The following is a 21,174-nucleotide window of genomic DNA, read 5'->3' as shown; positions in this document are numbered from 1 at the left end:
GAAGACTGGCTTGGTTTGGTCAAGCACTGACAACCTTCTGAGCACAGTGACCAATCAATGCTTTTGATGAGGCCAGGGTTCACATTCCCTTTTAACAGGCTTCTCCCAATTCAACAGCTAAACCTGACTCATATGAATGGTATGCGATCTTTAAAAAAAAAATACCCTTGGCTATGAGATCACACTCAGGTGCTTTTTTCCTAAGGCAACATAACCAGGGACTTTCCTCAACCCTGGCCATTTTGTGAAAAAAAAAAAAAAAAAAAAAAGCAGCGATTTCTTTACTACTGGCTACTTTTTATTTATTTATGTATTTTTGTAGTTAGAGACTGAGCACCAAGCTTGTTATAAGCCCTTTTGGTGACAAAATAAGCCACCTATACAAAATATGCCAACCCCAAGATCATATGAACTTTTAAAATTTGCTTCTTCAAACCTTAACAACTTGCACAACTTCTTAGTATCTGTACTACAATCGTAAATACTTGAAAACAGAAGTCTAAGATTCTGCTGGCTTTTTTTCTTTTTTTAACCTTTTCTGATCCAGTGCTACAGATACATACTCTATAGCTTATAGTTGCTAGTTCGAACTTTATACTTTATAGTTGCTAGGGTCAAATCATGACCATAAAACAAGAAAGAGAATCCCATTCAGGGTGGCCAAGGACAGAGCACCCAAAGAAAGGCAAACAAGCAGGCATCAACTTACAGCCACTCCCATGCTTCTGAAATGTCAACCTGCCAAAGCCCCCAAAATAGACTTGTTGGTGTGCCTTGTTTTAAAAATTAGAGACCTCATTTCAATGTTGAGATAGAAGTCAGCCTAAAACAGCACTAAATCGAAAGACTTGAAAGTCACCAAAGCCAGCACTAAATCTAAAGACGTGAAGTCACCAAAAAACCCCACCTCAGCTCCCTTAAATCACTCAACTACTGCACTGGAAGTTGGGGTTTAAAACAGCTAAAAAGCCCCTCATCAGGGCATAGGCACTGTGTTTAAACATCCTCTTCCCAAAGAATTTCTTTTTGTTTGTTCATTTCTCTCCAAACCTCACACCCACAAGTCTAACTTGCATTACACTTAAAAACATTGCCAACAGATAAAAATACATATATATATAAAAAAAAAAAAATCAGACGCATGGTAAAGCTGGTAGCAGGTGGTGGTATGAAAGTCTGCATTCAACTGACCTTCAGGGACTTCAGAAGACAAGATTGACAGCCATTCCGACTCCAGTTTCAGCTTCAATCTCAAAGGCCATAAGAAGCTCTATTCAGCAAGCTCATTCCACTGAGCAATGGTTTCTCTCTGCTCTCTCTGGACATGGTTACCCATCGATGGAACAGGCTGCTTGTGTTGAGCAATCTGCTCCGTGCAGCTGCTTCACCGAGATAAGCAGGCACCAGGTCTGCCGAGTGACAGCAGCAACCAGACTGGCCTTGGGCGGAAATCCTGTATCCTATCCCCTGTGCTGTGCTGGACCCTGAATGCCCAGACTCTGCCCAAAAGTAAGCAGCAAACCTGGAGGTCTACTCCTCCGGCAGGAAAAGGAGGGAGTAAACACCCCCAACTTAATCAATGACATAACATCACCATTTTAGATATCCATTTAATACAGTACTTCTCAAAAACAGCTGTTCATGAAACCAGACTGACTTTAAATTCTCTTTCAATACAGACAACCATAACTTGGAAAAGTTTCCAACTTGTAAACAAAGCACATTCAATTCAGTACTGTGCTCTGAGGTTCTAAAGAAAAGAACTAAAATTGTTTGATTATCTAACACTGTCTAAGATCCAGGTACTGTCTTCCGGATTTAGAAACTGCGACAGCTCCAGCACAACAGTGTAGGCTTAAAAAAAAAAAAAAAAAAAAAAAAAAAAAAAAAAAAACCTTTTGTAGCTATAATACAGGAAGTAAAATCTGTCCAACCCAAGATGACATGTGTTTCCTGACAGTAGTGACTATTAACTTGGCAGTTTACACTACTGAGCAAGCAAGACCTCAAACCAACATCGACAGTCTTAGAAGCAACATATATGCTTCTTAAGCTATTAGTTAATTGTTTACATTGCTTTGCTCACCTGGTGCTTGCTCAGGACTGTTGACAGGTGGAATGATTTTCTTTGGTTCCTCTGCCTCAACAACACAGTTCCCCATGGTTTCTTCATGAGCATTATCCATCTGCAGGGTCTCTCCAGGTAGAAAAGCACATGGACTCTCTGTGCAAACAATCTCCAGCTGCTTAGTCTCTGGACTGGACGGTGAAGAATTACTGATTTCCCCCTCAGTCATCAGTATGTTGGAGGCCTTGACTTGCTTGATGACAGCCTCCACTATATGAGTGGCAATCTCCTCTATGGAGTCTGCGCCCTGTGCAGCTTGGGCTGAGACCATTCCAAGTACAGTGGTGGCATTACTCTCCTCTCCCGGAACTGAGGCCTGTGTGACTTGCTTCATAACAGCTGGGAGGACATTGCCATTGAGAACTGAGAGCCCTGTCTCTGTAGGGAGGTCCCTGGCAAGAGGCTGCATCATTTCTTCATCGTCTGGGGCCTTTTTAGAGATACTCGTGGCACAGCTGAGTTCTGTTCCCTCCAGTTTCTCTCTCTCGCAATCAAATGGTACTATCTCTGGGGTCATGACTTCCTGTGAGCCAGTGACACCTTTGTCCAGTAAAGCTTCGGGCACACTTGGAGTCATTTTCTTCTCTTGGTTTAACAACTCTGAAGTTGGAATGTCTTTGATGCAGTGTGATGGATCCTTTCTTCCGGGCTCAGCAGTAGCTGGTAAAGCATGAGCAGCTGTAACATCCACCATCACATCATTTCTGCTTACCTCAGAGGCACTGGTTTTTCCTTGGAACTGAGTGTCCTTCGTACCAACATCAAGAACACAAGGTAGATCACAATGGAGTGCCTCAGATGCATCTGGCAGCAGACTCGACAACAGGGAAGAGCCACTCTGCTCTGTACACAAGGCTTTCTGCTCTGAATCTGCAGCCAGACTTACTCTTGGTGGCACCAGGCTCCCTACAGCCCCACCTTCAGTTGGCAGCGAGGAGACCTGCGGGGCCACTTCCTTGTTGTGCTCAGTTTCTGTTTTCAGACTGGCAGAGGGTGTGTCTGGTGAGTTGCTGTGCTGCACAGCTTTCTCCCCGGCACATAGGGCTGACGTAGGTTCTTCACATAATCTTGGGATCTCCTGCTCAGAAGGCAGTGTTCCCCGGTTTTCCCTTGACATTTCTGAAGAAGGCACATCTTTAACGGAAGAACATCTCATTGCTTTATCCTTATCATCTTGCTCCAGAGCTGTGGAGCTTTCTGGAACCACACTGCTACCTTCTTCAGGCGAAAGAGAGTCAGAGGCCAAAGCAGCTTTGTCCACACTTTGTAGTGAAGAGTCGCTCAGAACTTCAGGTGTTGCTTTTGGGCCAGGACCTTCGTGTTCTCCAGCAAGGCCTACAGGGCTGGTGTTCCCCATGTTGGTCTGAAGCTCTACAGCAGACGGTGCAGACAGGCCAGTGGCTCTGTCTCCTAGCTTATCGGTGTCATTCAAATCTCTTCCATCTGGGCCATCTCTACAAGCTGCAGCTCTATGGAGCTGAGGAGTTGCTGTTCCCTTTTCTTTCTGGGAGGGGACAAGAGAAAGTGCGTCATCTTTGGTTACTGATTCACTCTCTGGACTGCTTGCCAGAGAGAAACTGCTGCCGGGTGGCGATACCTGGTCTGGCACTGTTTGTTTCTCAGTTTGGGGGACAACTGAAGGCAGACATGAAACATCCTCAAGCACAGTCATTAAAGGTGTATCTTGTTTCAAATCTTTCCCTTGGTTCTTTGCATCTAAAACACAGACAGGACAACCCCCCACAGGGTCCTGGGTAGTTTTCATAGTGTCAGAAGTGACTGTGTCAGCTTGTGGGTCTTCTGGGCAGAGGGCGGTGCACGGATCTTGCTTGTCTGGCTGCACTGTTGTGCTTTGGGGCAGGCTAACTTTACTACTGCTCTGCTGTACAACTAGCTCACCACTAGAAGTCACTGTGTTGTGCTGACATGCACACTCAGCACAAGATGGGCCAGCTGGAGAACAGAGCAGTGCCTGGCTGTTCTGGCTTTGAGCATGCCATGAGTTACAGTCTGACTTTTGTTTTGGCATCTCATCTGGATTTGGCCCGGAAGAGGTTAAACTCAAGGGTGATGGTGTCTCACAAAGGGCTGCAAGGGGAGTATCAGGTTCCAGTCCACCTGACCTCTTGTCTTCTGCAGCAGCTGGGAACACCTGAGAGCTCTGCTCACTTACAGTGTCAGTGCTCTCCTCACAACTGCTCCCCTGAGCTTCCTTTCCTGCTGCTTCAGTGAGGATTTCTCCAGGACTCAACGCAGGCAAAGACTCACCAGGAGTGTTAGCACCCAGGGCACTGCTGGCAAAGACATGGCTTGTAATATTGGCTTTCTCTACAGGTTCACATAAAACCTGAACATCAGATGCCTCAGCTGTGCTAAGGTCCAAACTGTCAAGTTGTTCCTTTGTGCCTTCCCCCACGTGAGGCTTACTATTCTGGGTGGCAGCATCTGGGTTTAAGAAGCCTTGTTGCGGCTCCCCTGCCTTCTCTGGGGCACCAACATCTGTTGAAGAACTGTCTAGGAGCTCCTGTCCAGAAGAGTGCTGGCAAGCACCTGGCTCTGGGACCATGACTTCCTGCAGCACACTGCCCCTGCTGCTTAGTGGCTGCTGATCTGTGGTCACTCCTGAATATTTTGTTCCAGTTACTTCATTTCTGTTCCCACAGGTTGGAAGGCCTTCTGTGCCCTTTGTTCCACAGTCAGCTATGCTCTCAAGGCAGCTGACTTGATGAGGTGCAGACCTGGAGTCCAGGGCAGATGCTGGCCCCGCCTCTTCCCCTTTTCTCCCCACATCTTTATTTTTCTTCTGAGAACAGACTACATTTTCTTCCTCGACCACATGTGACAAATCACAGAAACTTTCAGCCTTCCTCCCAGGACTCCCTTGGCAGCATGGAGTGCTCTTAGCTTCTTCAGAAGAAAGCTGTTGGTGCTCAGACGGCTCTGGTGCACAGAGAAGGAACTGGCCATCTGTCTCTGGTGCATTGGACACACTAGAAGAATCTTGTGTTGTCACCATTAAGGGCGTAAGATTGTCCATCTGCTTCAAGTTTGTTTTCTAGGAGAAAAATCAAAGACACTTTTAAAAATTTGGCCATTCAAAGAAAAGAGGAGGGGAGACCTGACCATGAGGAAAAAAAAAAAAAAAAAAGTCACTGATAACTGTAAGCAACATCTTGTTAGAATTGTCTTTCCAGGTCTTCTCAGTTAATATATGATGTAATACCCTCCGCCCACATCTATGTATCCATTGGGATGTTAAATTTTATTTAGGTTATACTCAAGGACTGATTTCCATATCAAAAAACAGATTAAAAAGTAGGCCTCAAAAGCCTTGTTTTAAGAAAGCACAATGAACATCTTCAAATATCAGTCAGTCAGGATCCTTAGCTCTTTATAGGAAAGGAGTCTACTTCACTTGCCTCAAAGATTAATGTAAAACCAAAATTCAGCAATTCTTACGGTACTACTTATTTTGTACACAATTATTTTGAAATACCTGCTTTCCATTTATTATTTATCTATTGCAATAATTTTATTACACAACCACTAGCATGTGTCATTTATTGGTTTAATCTGTAAATATACTGAGTAGTATATCATCAGATTGTTCCTGCTAATAAAAGCTATTGTAAAGTTTGCAAATAACAGTAAAATGTATTATCTTTGCTAAAGTCCTTTTGAAAGAGTATACCAAAAACCAGATTCTCAGCACATATGTGTATGCTGTATTCACTAACGGTATTCAACATTAGCCTCCTAAGGGTTAGGACAGCAAATCAACACCTTTAATGAAGGGTGAACACTGCAGACCAGAGAAGCAAATAGGTAGTGCTTCCTAAAGAATGGTAGAAGCAGCAGTGAAATGTGCAAGCTGAGTTTTCCCAATTATATAATCATCGTTTTTTAGTTCAAAGGCAAAAAAAGTAATTACAGAACAGTCTATTCAAAGGAAAACAACATGATGGAAATAAGTATCCTTCAGAAAGGCAGAAGAAGTCTGGAAAGATGGCTCAGTGGTTAGGATCAATGGCTATTCTTCCAGAAAACCTGGGTTCTTTTGCCAGTACTCACAAGATGGCTCCTAGCTGTCTGTAACTCCAGTTCCCGGGAATATGATGCCCTCTTCTGATTCACAGACACAAACACATACAACACACGCACATGATGCATAGATGCACACAATGCATGTATATGATTCACAGACAGACACACAATGCATGCACATGATGCACACTCAAAATGCATACACTTGATGGGAGACACACAACCCATGTACAAGATCTACACACACATACATACACAATGCACGCACAAGATGTACACACACACAAAATATATTCACATAATGCACAGACAATGCATTCATACAATACACAGACACACACAAAAAGAAAATATTTAAAAAAAAAACAACCCAACAAGAAAAAGAAGAGAGGAAGAACAAGCCATTTCATATAATCCTAGTGTAGAATTGTTTTGGCTTGCTCGTCTCTGAAATAACGCCTCTGGCAATTGAGCTGGCCCTAGATGACCTCAAACAAAATTATTATCAGGCTGTTTCCAAATCAAATCAGCTCTGAAATAAACTGGGTGGAAAAATGATCGAAGCTTGGCGTCTCAGATGCTACAGTGCAGAGAGATGTGCATATGTGACGTCCATATTAACCACAATAAATGCTACCACGGAGTCTGTAATGATTTTATGTCTGGCAGCCATTTTATCTTCAAAGCTTGAGTAGATTATAGAATCCTTATTTTTCAGATGTCTTTTAAACTGTCAATGGTCCATATAAACATGGTAGCTCTATCATCACTCACTGAACAGTGGTGAAAGGGTTTTCCTGAGGAGTAAACTCCTTTCTTGGTCTTTAGCAACAATCTAGAAACTTTGGTCTCTTTTAGTTCTAAAACATTAAAAAAAAATAATTTTTTTTTCACGACAGGAAAATTTTGTTCTATTTACTACACATTTGTACATCTACAATGCCTATGAGTATCTTTCATTAATTCAGAAATTTGTGAAGAATTTAAAGATCCCTCTGGACTGGCAAAATGGCTCTATGAGTAAAAGCACTCGCCATGCAAGCCTGAGAACCTGAATTTGATCTCCCAAATCTATAACCAAAGGAGAACTGACTCCTGTGCCTTCTGACCTCTACACACATGCCCAATACCAAGGACACACACATATGTGCGTGTTTGTGTGGGCCACCTACAGGCATAGGGCCTGTCCTTAAGTGTGGTTTGACACTGTTGGAGAAAACTAATTTTTCCTTTGCGAGCAGTTATTGAATGGAGGTAGCTTCTGGGTTAGGGATGGGAGCTCATGTCTAAATTCCTTTTTGGTACTGGAATCCCATCTGGCTTAGATCTGTGCAGGCCCTGTGTGTGCTGCCACCATATCTTTGACTTCATAGATATCTAGCTATAAACCCTTTGATCTACAGTTGTGACCTATATGCAAGATACACTGGCCCAATAGAGGCACAAAGTTACGGGAGCAACTAACTACTGAGAGGATCTTTTAAGGCCCATGAGATAGAACCTATGCGGATATTACTCAGGTGGCCAAGAACCTGAGACTAGGTAGGCCATGGGCTTAGGGGAAAATCAAATACTACTCTTTTGCTAAAGGAATGTAGCAAAAGGATGACTCCTAATAGCATTCTGCTTGACTCATGGATCAGTATCTTGCTCAGCCATTATCAGAGAAGCTTCCTGTAGTAGATGGGAACAAAATAGAAACCCACTATGAAACAAAGTGCAGAGTTTGAGACCTTGAAATATTCAGTTCTAAATGGGATGTCTCCATCAAGTCCCTCCCCTCAGAGCTCAGACAACCCTGTGGGAGATTATAAGAGCCAATGGGAATAGAGGACACCAAGGAAACAAAGCTTTCTCTAAGTAAAAACAAAATGAAATCTTAAGCCTCTACTGCTGGAATCTGAATGTTAATTCTGTATCTTAAGTGGCCACTGTCAGTTTGTTTTCTACGCTGTTATAAACACCATGACCAAACCCAACTTGGGAAGAAATGGGTTTGTTACATTTTACAACTCTCAGATGTAGTCCATCAATGCAGGAAGTCAGGACAGAAGCTCAAATAGTGACCTGGAGGCAGGAGTTGATTCACTGTAGGAGAATACTGCTTACTGATTTGCTCCCTACAGCTTGCTCAGCCTTTTTATATAGCCCTAGACTACCTGCCTAGGGATGAGCCCTTGCAATCTAATGTATGCATTTCTCAGTTGAGAAATAACTCTAGCTAGTGTCAGGTTGACAAATACTAAGCATCATAATAACACTGCATACTAACAATGCTTTATAAATTCATATTCAACCACAGCAAGACTCACTGGGGGAGGGGGATAGGCAGAGGCAGACATCTAACTAAAAATGAAAACTTTCCCTTACCATTAGCTGCTGTTGGATATTCATAAGTTTAGAAATATGTCCAGTACAAGTGACTCCACGGGGTTCATGATGTGATTCAGATTCAGAAGTCAATGTATAGATGTCCAATTCTCGATGGTGCTTCACTGAACAGTCTCCATAAGGGATTTCATAGGATAAACTGCTCCAGGAATCTGGCTCCCCAGCATTTTCCCTGTAAGCAAGCAATCTTTTGTTAATATATAAATCCTACTAGCAGGCATAGGTTTAATCTCCTAAGTATGATGCAATATTCCTGATTGCTTTCTGAGCCTTCAGAGCAGAAATGGGTTCATGCAGCTCCAATGATTCAAGCGTGTGACAAGTATCTGTATCATCTCTTCCTCTTTGCAAGAGAACAAAAACGGTTTAAGTGAAACCTAAAAGACAATTTCCTAAGGATGTTCTTTTGATCTAGAGAGGAAGTCTAGAACCTTTAAATAGTGAATATCATAATAATCAAATAATGAACTATAAGAAAGATGGCTTCAACCTGGATTTCAATAGTAGCAAGACCCATTAAGACTGGATGATAAATAGGTCACACTATATGCTAACAAAGTCAGTTCAGTTCCACTAGCAGGGAAGAGCCAGTCACCCCAACCCCTGTAAGATTGTCCTGTGAAACAATAGGTAGAGGAAACACCTTCCAACTTCTTGAAGTCACCTACACAGGGAAAAACAATGCTATATATGCTATTCTCATCAACACACTTACAAACTCCTGTTTTAAAAAAGCTTTGCTCCTAGGAACTTAAGCTAATAATAATTTTTTTTTTCAACTTGGAAAACAAAACTTGGTTATGTGGCTCCGTGACAGAATACCTGGGATTTGCAAGAACCCTGCGATCAGTCTCTAGCATAAATAAGTAAATAAACAAACAAACAAATAAATAGATAGATAAATACATACATACATACATACATGCATACATACATAAATCACCAAAAACAAAAACCAAAATTCAGCTTTTCTCAACTCATGTTGTAAACATAGGTAGAATATAAATAAACCTCCTATACAGACATGAACAACCACCCTCCTAAGACTAAAAACATGAAACTATTTTTTCTGATAAATGTAGAAAACTTCAGATTTAGTAAAGAAGGCAGGTTTACTTGAAAACATTTTAAAACAAGCGAACAAGAAAGGAGTAACAGGTTCTCTCACTGATGTTCTGCTATTATATCCACTGGATTTGTTCAAGACAAGTGGGCTTCTTTACAGAGGTCACAGCACTTCCAGCTTTACCTCTGCTCACATGGTCCACTCATGTCCCTGTCTGCTTACTATGCATCTGGTATACTGGTTTTATGCTGTATGAAGCGATTTATCAGTTTAAGATAAACAGGGATGAAGGACACAGTGTATCACACAACTTCTTATTCTCACTGTATATACTTTGGCATACATTTCAAGTTAAGGAGTCTCTTCTGTTTTTGGATGCACATCTTGGAAGCTCTAATCCTAGGTGTTCTGTCCTTTCTTGTTAGTCAGTATAATGCACAGAGCTGTTATTTCTGTATTCTAACCCAAGTACTGAATTTCTTGGTAATATGATGCTATAAAGTGTCTTAACTCCTCGGGACCTTAGTTCTATAATCTGTACACAGAAATATGACAATTCAAACATGGTTTCAAGAAATGGATAGAATGAACATCAAGAACTCAGCACAGGCAAAGTACAAGCTTCTGTAGCCTGTTATTCCCCTCTCCGGCCTTTAAAAAGGCCCACCCACACATTCTACCATTTCCAAAGCATAGGCCTTCTTTATATATAAGATCACCACACTTTTCATTTTAAAGTCACTTCCTTTGTCCAGTCTGCTTTGCACCTGCAGAGTAGCTACTTAATATTGTTTTGAGTAGAAGCCCTTCCTGTATCTACCATTAGTAATTAAGTTGTCCCTTCGCCTTAACTTCTGCCTAGTTAACTGAAGTTTACTTTGGAAACTGTACACAATGATTTTACTGTGGCTCAACTAAGTATGGCAGGACACAAAAGCATACCTACGAATACACTAGAGAGTAGTTGATGAATTAGGATGCCCTGGTAAAGACCTTTTTTAAAAAAAAAAAAAAAAAAAAGTGAAATTGAGACCTTTAGATGAAGGAACTTCAACCGTATAGAAAGTTCTACAGAGAACTCTACTACTTCTTCTATCTCCATTCCCTTTTTAGATCATGGTGAGAAAACTACCATTACGAGGAAAGCAAAAAGGTATTTTATTACTAACTGGCATTTATGCAGTGTAGACATTATTCATTCCTACAGTACACAGTATTAAGTGTCATAAAATTGTCATATTCAAACAGATTCTGAAACAGACTTAAAACTTTCAATCTTCCTGTCAAATGTGGTTTACACTGTTTTCAAACATTCTTGTGTGCCCCAAATTGTGTATTGCTCCAGAAAACACTCTTTCGAGCTCGGCAGGACTTCTGTGGTCTGGTCATCTGTGACCTCTCCTGGGGACAAAGAACACATATCTTCTGAACAACATGTTTCCACTCTTCTATGTAATCCCTTGTCACATTATAGGTGCTCAGGGCTTTATTGGGATTCTACTTCAGAAAAAAAAAAAAGTAAGAATCTTTTATTTTTCTCAAGATAGTTGAAATATTTTCAGATTATGATTCTGGAGATAGATAACCTGAAGAAAAAAAAAAGGGCCCAAATGACCCAATGTATTAAGTAGTTATGATTTAGAAACCACAAGTAGCATAAGAAACCTAAGACCACAATAACCTAACAGAAAAAAAATTACTTAAGAGATGATTATTGGGTTGCTAATAAAAAAATGAAAATGAAGTGCAATGGATTACAATGTTTTATTAATGTAATTTATAGCACCTCCCCCATTATTCTTAGATTACAATATGACCCTCAGGCTGGTCCAGAATTCATAATTCTTCTGCTTAAATTTCCAAGTGACAATACCAATATTCTGTATAGAGATGAAATGTAAATAAACTGAAGTTTCGCAGAACTACTGTGCACAAGCAAAATTTTATCTATTTACTTACTTATTTAATCATTCATTCACTCATTCATTCGTTTCCAGCAAAATATTTGCTCAATTTGGTAGTTTTTGTGGATTAATAAGATTATATGTAAATCTAAACACAAAATGTTTCTTTAGACTGCATTTTAAAATGGTAAATGAGCTATTATAAATGTTCAAATTTTAACATTTCCAAAAGTTTATGCGCTAAAAGAAAATGTGTCTGTAAATGCTCTAGAAGATATTTACAAAAATGTTAGCTGTGTGAGCTATAAAATACAAATATAAATCTTATGAAATACAACGGGTCAGCACAGGAAGCCACTGCTTTTCCTCAGTATTTGAAAATGTGTTATGAGTATTTGTTTCAAATGTTCATACTGGTCTTTTTCTAATATGGATAAATTCCCAAAAACCTCATTGAGAAGGTAACACCAAAGAGCATTGCCACTGTATTATAAATGCACTGGACCTGAGTCCCATCTTCTTTGTATTTCTGTCAAATTCAAATCTTAAGATACCTAAAAAACACTACATCTCTAAACAGTTAAAGGGCAAGCTACACACATTCTAACATATAGCAAATATTTATTCAGCATTTATTATGAGTCTAGATACTGTTAATATTTTCGGTGAAGAAACAACTGATACAAGGGTCCTTCTTTTACAGGGAGTACAATTTGGACTCCTCATAAAGTCATCAGGAAAAGCTCTCAGCGGCAACAATGACAACTGACTTTAATGATAAAGAGGCAGCAAGTGGAGTTAATGGAACATGTAATTTTAGGCGAACAGCACAGAAGATGTAAAGAACTTGAGATGGCAAAGGGCTAGTTAGTGAGGGCTAGTGTAGTCATGCAGGAAAAAGCAATGGGAATGGGGAAAATGTTTGTGAAATAAGGTCTGAGAGCTGTGTGTGAGAACAGTGTGGGTCCTGACAGGAACTAGGACTTTATTCTTAGTGGTGGTGACAAAACACCGAGAAGGTGGACAGAAGAGAAAATTCTAAGGATGAAGTTAACAACATTAGCCGCTTAGTAAGAAACCAAAACAGCACTAGCCACCTTTAATTCTTACAACTCTGGGGTGAGCATCACTGTATTTACATCCTGAATGTATGGACATTTAGATTTGAGAGGTAATTTACCTCCACAATACCTAGCTAGTAAATCAAAAGGTCAGAAACTGTACCTCAACTCAATTCTAAACCACGTGCCTCTCTCACTTCCCAATATGACCTATCACTTTAGTAGCTTCAAATTATGGCAACATCCAAACTGCACAAAAATTTGATACAATATGCAACGTGAGTAAGTCAGGCATAGTATGTACTTGTTTTCGTAAATTTTACAGTATCCACAAAATTGTACAATAACACAAATTAGAAGTAATTCTCTAAAGAGAGGGGTATAGTATACAAATTGGCACCAAACCTAGCAGTTTATATATGCAATTCAACAAACTTCAAAATGCTAATAAAAGACGTCACTGATTCTGAATAACCTAGCTGCTACAGAACAGTCAATACCACCTCTCTACTGTCTCACCTTGCAACTTCAAAAAAACCAAACGAAATAATTAGGCTTAATGCTAACATACATGTAAATCTTCAACAAATCAACTACAAAGAAATACACTTTTCCAGACTTAGTAAAACTAGACATTCAGGGGAAGTCGAAAAATACTTCCTTGTTTAATTACAATAAAAAGCTACCAAAAAAAAAAAAAAAAAAAAAAAGCAGTGAAGACTAATAATTCATCAGTCTGAAAGCCAATACTTACACTTGTCTGCCCAAGCACCATGAGTATCTCAGGCCCATCCTATTTGGGTTCTGGACTCACCCTATCACTTTAAGAAAAGACAAAAATCACTCGGGCCAGCCCTCTCAAGTGGGGTGTTCCGCCCTGAGCCTACTTTGACAAGGAACTGCAACAGCTGGTTCCTTATCTGAGAGCTCCTGCAATACCTTTCATGAAACCACAACACTATAACATTGCCAAAGCTCAATGGGGTTTACAAAATCAACCACAGCTCCACTGAAATGGAGCTACAATGTCTAAATTCCAGAAGAGGAGCAATTAGACCAAGGAGAAAAGAGTTATTCTGCTCAAAATGGAGCTATTATCTTAGCTAGGTATTGTCAGATAAACATTCACATATATTCAGATTCATTAGAAATTTTACTGGCTTTCCTCTTCCCCTGTTTTGGGGGGTAGAGGTATAGAGTGTACTGCTCTACTGTTCGTTACTATAAGGAAATATATCAGGCTGAATAAGTCCAAATGAAAGAGGTTTGTTAGAGTACTTTAGATGCTAAAAGTTAAGGTAAAAGTATTAGCTCTGGGAAGACTCTCCTTGGCTGTATTATTTCATGGTGTGCCACTGGCACAGAATTCCAAAGCATGTATGAAAAACAGGGTCATATTACTAGACAAAGACCAAAGAAAGATGTGGGGGTCAGGGTTAGGCTTTTATAACCAGCTCTGCTTGCAAGAACTGTTCATTTCTTCCCAGTGTGGTCCTCTCAGACTTTAGGACCATCCAGTGTGCCTCACCTTCTATGAGAGGTTATACTGTTTCTAGCAGTGAAGCTGCTCTTCTGATATGGGGAATAAGTATTTTCTAAGCACTTCCTAGATAATGGAAATGCAAACTTCTTATGCGCTTTTTAATACAGAAGTTCTACTGGATATAGCATAAAATATATGTTTAATATAAAAGTAAAGTGCTACAACAACTAGTGATTATAAAGACTGTTGCCGTTAACTGCAGAACTACTACCAATTTTCACGTGGACACGACAACTCATTTTACAATATCAGTATGGAGAAAATGTACTGGTGCTAGATAACTTAGGAAGAACATTTTACATTCTTAGGCCAAATGTTCATAAAAAATTTTAGAGTATAAGCAAGAACTACAAATATTAACTCTTTTATCCATTTTAAAAATTGCATTTATTACTATTTAATAAGAGTTGTTGTGCTGGGGAGGAGGAGAAGGTGACTGCTGTGCAAGCATGTACAATGTGTTCAGATCTCCAGCACCCACATAAGGAGCCAGAGGTGGGCATCAGCCAGTAACTGCAGAGCTGAGGGGGTCTGGATCAGGTGGATCCTGGAACCTCACTGATGAGCCGAGCTAGCCAACTGGGCATTTTCTGGTTCAGTGAGAGGCTGTCTCAAAAAATAAGGTGAACAGCGATAAAGAAGGATACTAGGAGTCAAATTCTGGTCTTTAAATGTACATATATAGGCAAGTAAAACAACACACAACAATGCACACACAAATACAACAGATATATGTATATATTTTTAAAGATTCCTCAGTTTTTTTTAAATAATTTATTTTATTTTATGTGCATTAGTGTGAAGTTGTCAGATCCCTTGGAACTGGTAGTATAGACAGTTGTGAGCTGCCATATGGGTGCTGAGAATTGAACCCGGGTCCTTCAGAAGGGCAGACAGTACTCGTAACTACTGAGCCATCTCTCCAGCCCCACAACAAATATATTAAATAAAATTAAGCTAATAATGAAAAACTAAAAATTTCTAAATTAGTTATCTCATTCTATTTAAGCCACCTGCCTTTTCACAGAAAGTTCTCTTTATAAATTATCCATGTTCTATAGAAAAAAAATAAGAGAATGGCCATATTGTCAACCTCAAATTTTATAGAAAAGATAATGTTAACAAGGATAATAACCCCTAATCCACAAAAAAGAAAAAAATGTAAGGAAAAATGTGTCTGAGGAAAAAAAAAATCGCACCTAATTCATTAATTTCATTAACTAATATCAAAACAAAACTTTAATGAAAGTAAGTACTTACATAATACAAATCCTTTTCTGTGTCTCTGTCCACTAAACATTTAAACAAAACCTTATCAAAATGGTTGTTACACAATGCCAGTGAATTTAGGTAGTTAAAGTAGTGTGTTACTGGTTAAGCAAAATAAGGCAGTAGCTTAAGCATAACCAACCATACTTTAAAAATCCTAATGAGTATTAAAACTGTAAAGTTATTACAGTTAGGAACTTGTATTCTTCATACAGAGGCTGAAGCTAAATGGAAAGCAGGCAACCTTTCTGCAGTCAGTACTATTTAATTCTGCATCCTAGCAGTCTCTCTCTGAACAAATTTCTATACAGGAAAGGATGTTGGCCTTCTACTCTCACTGATGTCTGTAAAACACTTTCTATGTATCCTTCAGTAGTTATTTTAGTTCTCTAAACATCCATTTCTCATCCACAAATCATAAATAACATTTACTTCTGAAAGGTCACTGAAGGACTAAAATAGTATCTGAAATGTATTAACTATGGCTGCTAGTACAACACAGGCATTCAACAAATACCTATTTGTTGAATCAATACTAAAAATCAGATAAGGCTTACAAAGATAAATACTTATAAACTGGCTCTTAGTAGCAATTGAAATATCTCAGCACTTTATCTCAACACTCTAGAGTTGACAATCTTAAAAGAAATTCTTTCCTTCTAAAGACAAAGGCATGTATATTTTTAACTCCACCTGTGATACTGCTTCAAGAAGGAAGATTGCACATTCACAAGTGGCTGCTCTGAAACTGTCTCCATTTCTCTACTAATTTTAGCTTTCAGAAAGCCATGATGTATGTTACAGAAAAGAATTCTCAGCAGACCAGCCAACCAGAATTTGAGTTGTACAGTGAAGGAGCCTCAATTTTACCAGCTGTTACACATGGTTTTATGAGACTTTCGAGTAAACCACCATGTAGTCTAGCAAAGCATCTGCATAAATTTCAATTGGTTCAAACCATGTGACTGAGGCATAGCTGCAACAAGAGGTGGAACAGTTTATTTATAGAAGAACAAAGTGTAGGCTCAGAGTGGATGAGAGACTTTCTCTAAATCACACATCCTAGTAAGCTAAAATTTTACTGAAACTCTTCGCCTCTCTTCAAACTCCAAGACTGATGTGCTCTTATTTACTCCACAAAATCACTTAGTTATGGAAACTAAGTCATAATTTTGCACTACATACTCCAGGGCCTTAGCGATCATTTGAGGATGATGAAATAGTATTTTCCTTTATCAGATGAAGACAGCAAAATTTGAGAGGAAAAGAAGCTCAATATACCAGAAATAATATGCTCCAACATGGTAGAGCCAATATGCCACCAGGTCTGCATTCTTAGACCCTGCCTAGAGCTGCCCTTTCTCTCAGTGCTGCCTTTTCTACAAGTGATCCAGGTTCTAAAATTCGTCCTTTATGATATGTAAGATAGCAGTCAAATAACTGGTTCAAATATTCTTCTTATACTGCTCCAAGGACACCCTCACCTAAAGTCATCACCTCTTAGTATTCACTTAGCCAAGAGCCTGCCAACTAGTTTTGTCCCTACTCTCCATCACTGATAAGTGGGAGATCCTGGGTAGACACTGCAAACTGGAAGAAATGACTACAATCTACCTGAAGCTGGACCAGGAATGTATAAACTCCTCTGAGGCTAAGATTTCTCACAAGGCAGATAACATTTTATTGAAGACAAATTTTCAAATCACAAATATACTCACAGTAATAGTTTGAGATCAAAATGAAATTGACAAGTCAATAAATATCCCCTTTCTTGTCATTATACTAAGTCAAAGTTAACAGCAATAGGTTACGAAAGAAAAGGAAAACTTACAAAAATATCCTTGATAGTGACTCTGTGGTGACAGCAGGGAAGAGTGGCTACAAGCTAGTGAGGCAGACCCACAACATTTGGGATCCAGGGCCTCACTCTGAAGCCGAACCCAAAGGAGATGAAAGGGAAGATGCACAGGGATGAGATCATCTCCATGCAGAACCTCTCATCTTCATGGTCCTGATCTGACTTACTCCATTATCATAAGGAAGCTGGACAGCATATGATAACTGGGGTGGATACAATATGAAGAACTTGGGTATACTTTTTCTTATATACAAATGAATTATCCCAGGAAGGTGTAGAACTCAAGGCTAGAGAGATGCCTCAGAGACTCAGAGCACTCTCGGCTCTTCCAGAGGACCCAGGTTCAGTTCCCAGAATTCATAAGGTGATTTACAACCATTCATAACTCCAGTTCCAGAGAATTTAATGCCCTTTTCTCAAATCCATGGGCACTGGCATATGTTAGAGCATATAAATACATACACACAAAACATCAATACACATAAAATAAATAAATCTTTAAAAAATAATTTTAAAAATTTAATGGTATAAAACTGATTGAATGAACATAAAAATTTTATTTGCTAAGAATGAGTTGGGATGTAAGAACTGAACTAAAATATGAAATGCTTTGGAAGTACAAAAAGATATCATATGGTCATAGTGTGCCCTTAAGCCTCTATAAATGATATAATTGTAAACAATGTCACCCACTTCACCAGTTGTTTATCTTAAAAGTATTATGTTTGAGGTGATACTATCTTGGTGGCCATTTCTGTTTACACCTTTACTTTTGTTCATAATTTATTTGTGAAAAATCCTTTACAATATATTTTCCTGTTGCTGTGGGAAAAAAGGCTGAAAAAAGCAACTTAAGAATTTACTACTGTGGCTCACAGAGTTCAGTCCATCTGGGCAGGAAAGTAAAGGAAGCAGAAGCATGAGCTGGGTGGTCATACTGCATCCACCAGCAGTAAGCAGACTGTCCACTTAGACAGCTTAAGATCCCATCCAGGGAATGGGGCCACCTATTGTGGGCAGTATTTCCTAGCAAATAAGTTCAGTCAAGGTAGTCTCCTCAGACGTGCTCTGAGACCCATCTTACAGGTGATAGCAGAGTCTGTCAAACTTACAATTACAGTAGCCATCACAGACTAGAGGTAAACAACTATTTTTTGTGTTTGTTTTTTCTTTTAAGTGTATAACCCTTCCTCAATCTGGTCCTAATTTTAAAAAAGAGGTGATGAAAGAGGTAGGCCTTGGCTGAGAGCTGTTCCAGTAATGTGCTTGTTGTGCAAGCAAGAGATCTGAGTTCCTACTCCTAGCACCCACATACAAAGCCAGGCATGGTTGGCTACTTCTGTCAGCCTAGTGTTGGGGGTGGGGACAGGAGGATCCCGATGCTGCCAGCTAGTCTAGCCAAAAAACAAGCAAACAAACAACAAAAAATAAGCTCAAGTTTCAGTACAAAGGGGGAAAAAAAAAAAAAAAAAAAAAAAACCCTTTCAGGTGGAGCAACAGAGGAAGTCACCCTGGGTTGGTCTCTGCCCTCCACTGCTAATAAACACACTACATATATATCCAAGAAAGCTAAGAATGCAGCTCAGTAGTTAAAATTACCTGCTACTATTCCTAGAACCCTGAGCTCAACCCCCTAGTACCACAAAAGGAAGGGGAAAGAAAAAGAATGACGGAGAGAGAAACAGGGAGACAGAGTGGATTATGCCTATCTGGAAGGAAACTAAAATGCGAGGGAAAGCCACCCAATGTCTAAGTATACGTAAGCACACTGTAAGTACACTCTGAAGAGCTGGCAGCACGCACTCTGCAATTCTTAACTTTCAAAACAACTTGCAGGAGCCTTCTAAAGCAAACCCTTTCCTCAGTTAGGTCCATAAGCTCACCTGCATTTAAACAACTACAGATCCTATTAAGTCTGCTCCTCATATTCTTGGTAAGGATCCCAACAGCAGAAAGAGCAATGAACAGCCTGTTTGATTTGCCACCTAATTCAGGCTCACTACCTTCTTACCATAAACCAGTTAATTTTCATCTTAGGAGTGATCTGCCAGTTTCCTCTCTAATAAATAATAGCCCATTCCATGCACACACATTTTGTTTACATGTTTTGTCTATTCATATGTGGATCAATATTTAGGTTACATCTACCTTTTAGCTTCATTTGGGCCTTTTTAAAATTGGCAAAAAAATCTTGCACATTTATGGTGTATGTGATTATTTTACTAGGTGCATACTGTATAAAAACTACTTAAACTATCCAGTCGCTGTGGCACACACCTGTAATCCCAGTACTCGGGAAAGCAGAGGCAGGTGGATCTCTGTGAGTTTGAAGGCAGTCTTGTCTACAAAGGTTGTCCAGGACAGCTACAGCTACACAGAGAAACCCTGTCTCGAATAAAACCCAACCAAACAAACAAACCAAAAAAAAAAAAAAAAAAAAAAAAAAAAAAACACCAAACCATAATTATTTAAATCAACCTACTTAACATATCCATTATCTTAGCCACTACTTTTTTTATGATGAGAATATTTAAATCTTTTTTAGAAATCTTAAAATATACATTAATATTCTGATACATACTATATAACACAGCTGAATAATTTTTGTTTTGAGGGCTATGAAGAGAGACCCTGGCTGTTGTGTAGATTACTATGTAGACCAGGCTGACTTTGAACTCACAGAGATTCATCTGCCTCTGCCTCCCAAGTGCCGGGATTAAAGGTGTGTGCCACCACGATAGGCTCACAGCTGAATCCAAAAAATACTGCATGACATTAAAAAAACTAGCTGTAAAAAGGACACAACACACACTCTATGTTCTGCTTTTGTGAGGTACCTAGAAAGGAGATTCTTGGAGAAAGGAAGTAAAACAGAGGTTATCAGGGGACGGGGAAAGAGTGAATACAGAGTTATTGCTTCGTGGGTACAGGGTTTCTATGTGAGTTCATGGATAGTTGTGGTTAGGTGAGTTACAGAACTAAAACTGGTGAAAGAAATACATAGAGAGAGAGAGAAAGAGAGAGAGACTGACTGAGAGAACTCCCCCCAAAGGGAGGAAAAATTATCTTTCCTGAAATTATCTTTCATGGCTGGAATTCTAGCAAATCCTACTGGTATTCAACTAAGACTGAGAGAATAAGAAGAATCACATCTACTTTAACTGTCAGCTGTGACTCAGCACTTTTCTTTGGCTGCAAAATAGTAAGCACCCAGAGGAATTCATGCGAAGGGGGGGGACCTGCAATAAGGTGGTACCCTCTTTTCAAAGACCCCCTACTTCCATTTCTCAGGCTGATTTCTCATCACCCCTCTTTAAGATTAAAGTTAGTGACTTTCACTTTTCTACAAGTAAAGGACCTTGTGCTTTGAAGTAAACAAAAATCTCCAAGAATAATTATATTCCAACTCTCAAGTCATGATGCAAGAACTGTCTTGTGACACCCTGTCCAAACATATAATGAAGCTGTTGCAATCATTTTTAATTCCCCATTTGGATAGGTGTCCATATCAAACTCCGCTTCCTAGCAAAAACTCAGCAGTAACATCAAATTTGGAGGAACTGCCTTTGAAAATCGTAACAGTTATTCTGAGTTAATTGTTTCAATTTTGAGAACAATGCCTCCCCCCTGAAACCATGAGGCAAACAACAGAATGAAACCGATCACAGGCCAGACTGTAAGTATGAAGGAACAGACCACATTCTGGAATGTGAGAGCTCAGGTATGCAAAGCTCATCCAAGATGAAGGGTGCCCCTCCTTCCACTGCTGCTAGGTATCCAATGCAAAGCTGTCTGCAAAGACATTTTTTGCCTCGCTTGACTGGGAAAGTTATTAACTTGGCAAATGAAGAAAAAATGGAAGAAAGGAAGGAGGAAGGGAGGGAGGGAGGGAGGGAGGGAGGGAGGGAGG

General features: G+C 39.6%; 1 protein-coding gene across 7 annotated transcripts in view; it reads right to left on the bottom strand.

Annotated features, from left to right (window-relative positions):
* The window catches only part of Akap13 (A-kinase anchoring protein 13), a 279,187-nt gene that overhangs the window by 146,259 nt on the left and 111,754 nt on the right, over positions 1 to 21,174 (bottom strand). For all 7 annotated transcript variants that reach the window (XM_055623428.1, XM_055623430.1, XM_055623429.1 and 4 more), the window contains exons 6-7: positions 8,543 to 8,735; positions 2,087 to 5,183 (exon numbers count right to left, since the gene is read on the bottom strand). In XM_055623428.1, the coding sequence (XP_055479403.1) occupies positions 2,087 to 5,183; positions 8,543 to 8,735 (3,290 nt within the window). The remainder of the gene's footprint in view (positions 1 to 2,086; positions 5,184 to 8,542; positions 8,736 to 21,174) is intronic.

This window comes from Psammomys obesus, unplaced genomic scaffold, assembly GCF_907164565.1.
Source record: "Psammomys obesus unplaced genomic scaffold, mPsaObe1.curated_primary_1811, whole genome shotgun sequence".
Classification (NCBI taxonomy): Eukaryota; Metazoa; Chordata; class Mammalia; order Rodentia; family Muridae; genus Psammomys; species Psammomys obesus.
The sequence above is the reverse complement of the archived record's forward strand: the minus strand, read 5'-3'. Positions and strand labels throughout refer to the sequence as shown.